At 38.4% G+C, this 4,049-nt stretch overlaps 1 protein-coding gene across 1 annotated transcript; it reads right to left on the reverse strand.

Moving 5' to 3' along the window:
- Window positions 1–270: 270 nt before the first annotated feature.
- On the reverse strand, window positions 271–1,776 carry LOC138871700 (uncharacterized). Its single transcript, XM_070149597.1, has 4 exons — window positions 1,684–1,776; window positions 782–1,454; window positions 472–623; window positions 271–384 (listed from the first exon to the last, which is right to left on the reverse strand). The coding sequence occupies exons 1-4, from the start codon at window positions 1,774–1,776 to the stop codon at window positions 271–273; spliced, it is 1,032 nt and encodes a 343-aa protein (XP_070005698.1).
- Window positions 1,777–4,049: the final 2,273 nt, after the last annotated feature.

Consider the following 4,049-nt stretch of genomic DNA (forward strand, 5'->3'; position numbering starts at 1 on the left):
GTCCATCAATTCCGATGGAGCTCTGTGCCTTTCAACAAACCTCTCCGCCATTTGTTTGAATCTCATCCGGACCATGGCAGTGACAGACAATCCACATGCAGACTTCAATAAGCCGTTGAATAACTCCGACACATTTGTAGTTAGGGCTCCCCATCATCTGCCACCATTAGCATGCAATGTCCACTTGTGAAGCTCATGTCCCGTCAGCCAATTATAGGCTCTTTTGTCTAACTACTGGATCACTTCCATGCGCCTCCTGAATTTGCACTATTAGTGCTCAGTTTCAGCCATCCACATTAAATCATGCAATTCCTTGATGGGATATTTCTTCTGGAACTTGGCCTTTAGGTGCCTCACACAGTAACGGTGGTATGCATAGGGTTCCTGCCATTCAGGCAAATGCTATACAGAACTTAAAATACCACCATGCCGATCAAATATTAGGTAAATACATGAACACTATTTGATAACGTGCTGCTTCAAGTGGTTCAAAAATAGCGTCCATGTCTCTTCGCTTTCATTGGCACAAATGGCAAAAGCTAGTGGAAATATTTGTCCATTGGCATCTACTGCAACGACGATCAACAGATTAATATCATACTTTTTATAGACATGAGTACCATCTATGGAAATTACCGGAAGTCAATGCACAAAACCATCAATGGCTGGTTTAAATGCCCAGAACACGTATCTGAATATATATTCCGGTATTCCCGGACTCTGCTCATGCCTCCATTCAACAATAGTCCCGGGGTTAAAGTGTTTCAGTGTGTCCATGTACCTGAGGTTAGAGATGAAAATGACTTATTCCAGTCACCATAAATAATTTCAAATGCACGTTTGCGCCCGAGATATGCCTTTCTTTTGGTTATAGTACACCCATATTCCTGGTGGATGCATGTAATACACTCTTTGATCTTGTACCTAATGGACACTTCCAAGTGTAGAATCAAGACAAGTGAAATCAAGTCTACATCCAAGTTGAAGCGATTCTCATTGAATGTGTCCATTTCACATCTATGGGTGCTAATATATTTGCCTACTTTCCACAACCCTCTTTCCTTCTTGATCACACGTAACATCCAGTTACAACCCATAAAGTGTCTACGACATCTGACCTTGTATACCTCCGGAGTTGACTCCCATACCATCATCTCACGGTACTCTCTTACGCTGTACATTTTTATAGCCCTGGTTAAACGAGCTTTAGCGGGAAAATACATGCCCTTTGCCAGCACTGTTGGTCTAGACTCATCCCATATTGCTGATCGAAATGCGTCAGCATCCCTTGTGAGGGCATCCACATCTGGCATACTTGGCAAATTATCAAGGTAGGGAATATTCTGCTCATGAAAAGGCACATGGGACTCGTACACGCTTAGTCTAACGAGAGGTGGAGGAGCATGCTCCCTCGTTAGCTCAGGTTCGACATTCACTTCCTCCTCATCATCACCCTCGTCAAGAAAGGGTGTGTCATCTCCAGACTCATCGACATTATTGTCATAATCACTATTATCTTCCTGACTCTGTGCATCTGCCAAATCATGAGTAAATACGTCGTCTACGGGCAATTGAGTGAAGTCAAAACCATCAAGTTGCTCGTTTTTACTTCACAAAATGAACAAAATGATAAGCTACTCAAATTGATAAATATTTTACATATAGCTATATCACTTCACTTACAAGTCCTACTGTGGACATTCCATGATGGACATTTTCCTGTTGGTGATGACTCTCGGATGGACCACCGCGATCCAATACACCAGAACTACACATTTCTAATTGGGCGTGGGGTCATAACTTGTAAAATTCATATCCGGGCGATACCCCTTGTGGAAAATGAGTGTTAATACAAATTCAATTCAATAAAAAATAAACATCGTAACAGAAAGGAAAATTAAAGTTTACTAGTCGTCTTGTGGATTATGTAAAGTAGGAGAGAAATTATTTCCTTGCTCCTTGTTCGCCCACGGAGATAAGTTAAGATCCGGCCACTCTTTCAGCCGGAACCTGTTGGGCTAAAATTGCTCCAGAATAATCACCCGATGATTGGGGGTTATCCCTGCTTTGCACAATCTCATTATTGCGAACGTCTTCAGCCTTGACATACATTTCCAATAATTTTATCACAATAAATTCCCTGTATTCATCTGGAATCCGCAAAAATCTCTAAGAGTTTCACCATCTTCGATGTTAAACTAAGAATAACAAGTAAACCCCCGCGGAGTCACAGAATACGAATATCTACCGGTTACTTTAAGGTTCACTGAACGTTTCTTCACACTCATTTTTTACGTAACAACGATACTAATTTATCGTACTCCATTGTAATCGACAATTTAACATGACACTGTGGAGATAAATTATACCTCACAGAGTTATTCTCCACTACAACGTCACCCCCTCCCCCCCCCCAAAAAGAAATATAATGAAACCCTTATTTTTGGCTCTTCAGACATTATAAAAAATGCTTTATAACAAGAAGAAAAGTTTGAACGGAAGTTAGAATATTTTTTGAATGGATTTTCATAAAATCCTAATGCCTTTAAATAAGGCAATGCCTAGCTCGAGGGGCTGAATTTTTTGATGTATAGCGCGGTATTACACCGTGCTATACCCATTTGAATTATTGTTATGTTAGTTAACCACAAGAGACTTATTGGTGGGCCCACAAACAGGTATAGCGCGGTATTACACTGCGCTATATATATTTGAATTACTGTTATGTCAGTTAATTGCAGGAGACTAATTGGTGGGCCCACAAATAGGTATAGCGCGATATTACACAGCGCTATATATAAAGCGGTATTACACCGCGTTATACTTTAATAGCTCAAACACTGTTAAAATATAGTTCGGTGTAATACCGCATTATATATAGAAATGTAACCTTTTTTTAGCATTAGAAACGTATTTTGAGTCCAAAACTACAACATTTAGGTTTTGGACTCAAGAAATAATCCCCTGATTCCAGACAAAGGAGTATTTCTAATCTAATCTAATCTAATCCCTAAGAATCTAAAACTTTCCTAACCTAGCTAATATGATTTGATCCTATATGATCAGATAATACAAATCAACATATCTGATTTGATTTGATTACACAATCATAATCATATATTACAAATCAACAGTATCCGATAGTATATAAACCTTTGACCAACCTTTCTGTAACGCTCTTTTCAAAGCCTCGCAAATTGCTTGTGCTTCAGCAGTTATGGCCTTTCCTACAAGTTGAATAGGGGTGCCAATGGCATGAAGCAAATCCATAGACGCCATTCTAATGCTTGCCTTTTTCTTTTCCACTTGTAGACCTGTATATGTGAAAACAACAATCCTATCTTGTGCCAGAATGATATTTTCATCATAGGTCCTATTAGTTGTACAAGTCAAAATATGTGAAGCTAGCAAAACATCGTCATATTCACATAAATCAAATAAAGCCTTGTTAATAAACTGCTTCCAAATGTTTGAGAATATAACTGAATCCTGCAATTTCTTAGCCTATAAAACTAAAACCAGGTCTCAATAGATGCTTGCAATATGGACAAAAATATATCTAGACATAGCATGCGCTATTTTAGTTAGCTCATAATTGTGATGTAAATAAGAAATAATATCTGGATCCATTGTCAGACAAACCACCTAACAGAATCAAGTGGTCTTAGTAAACTGGACTAAGTAATGGAATCAAGTAAGAACATTTTGGAATGGTGCATTTATGTAGACTTACAAGATCATAGTTCTACAGCATACACATATTGATATGAAGAGTAAATCAAGAGTCAAATTCAAAAAGAATTTGGAGCATATAAAATAAGACCTTTGTGCAAATCCAGTTATCTGCATTGTTTGTATTTCTGTTTTCTTTTTTTGACACCTCTCTCTATGCATTGTTTGCAACTATTTTGCACTTCCTTTAGACAAGGTGGGGTTGGCTGCACCAAAACAAGGTTATGTAATGCCCTTTTTCCATCTCAATTTATGATCTCTTTCCATTTTAGACGTCTCAAAACAGTTTAATTCCATCTCCTTAATAACGTTGTTCT

This window comes from Nicotiana sylvestris, chromosome 6 (genome assembly GCF_000393655.2).
Source record: "Nicotiana sylvestris chromosome 6, ASM39365v2, whole genome shotgun sequence".
Lineage (NCBI taxonomy): Eukaryota > Viridiplantae > Streptophyta > Magnoliopsida > Solanales > Solanaceae > Nicotiana > Nicotiana sylvestris.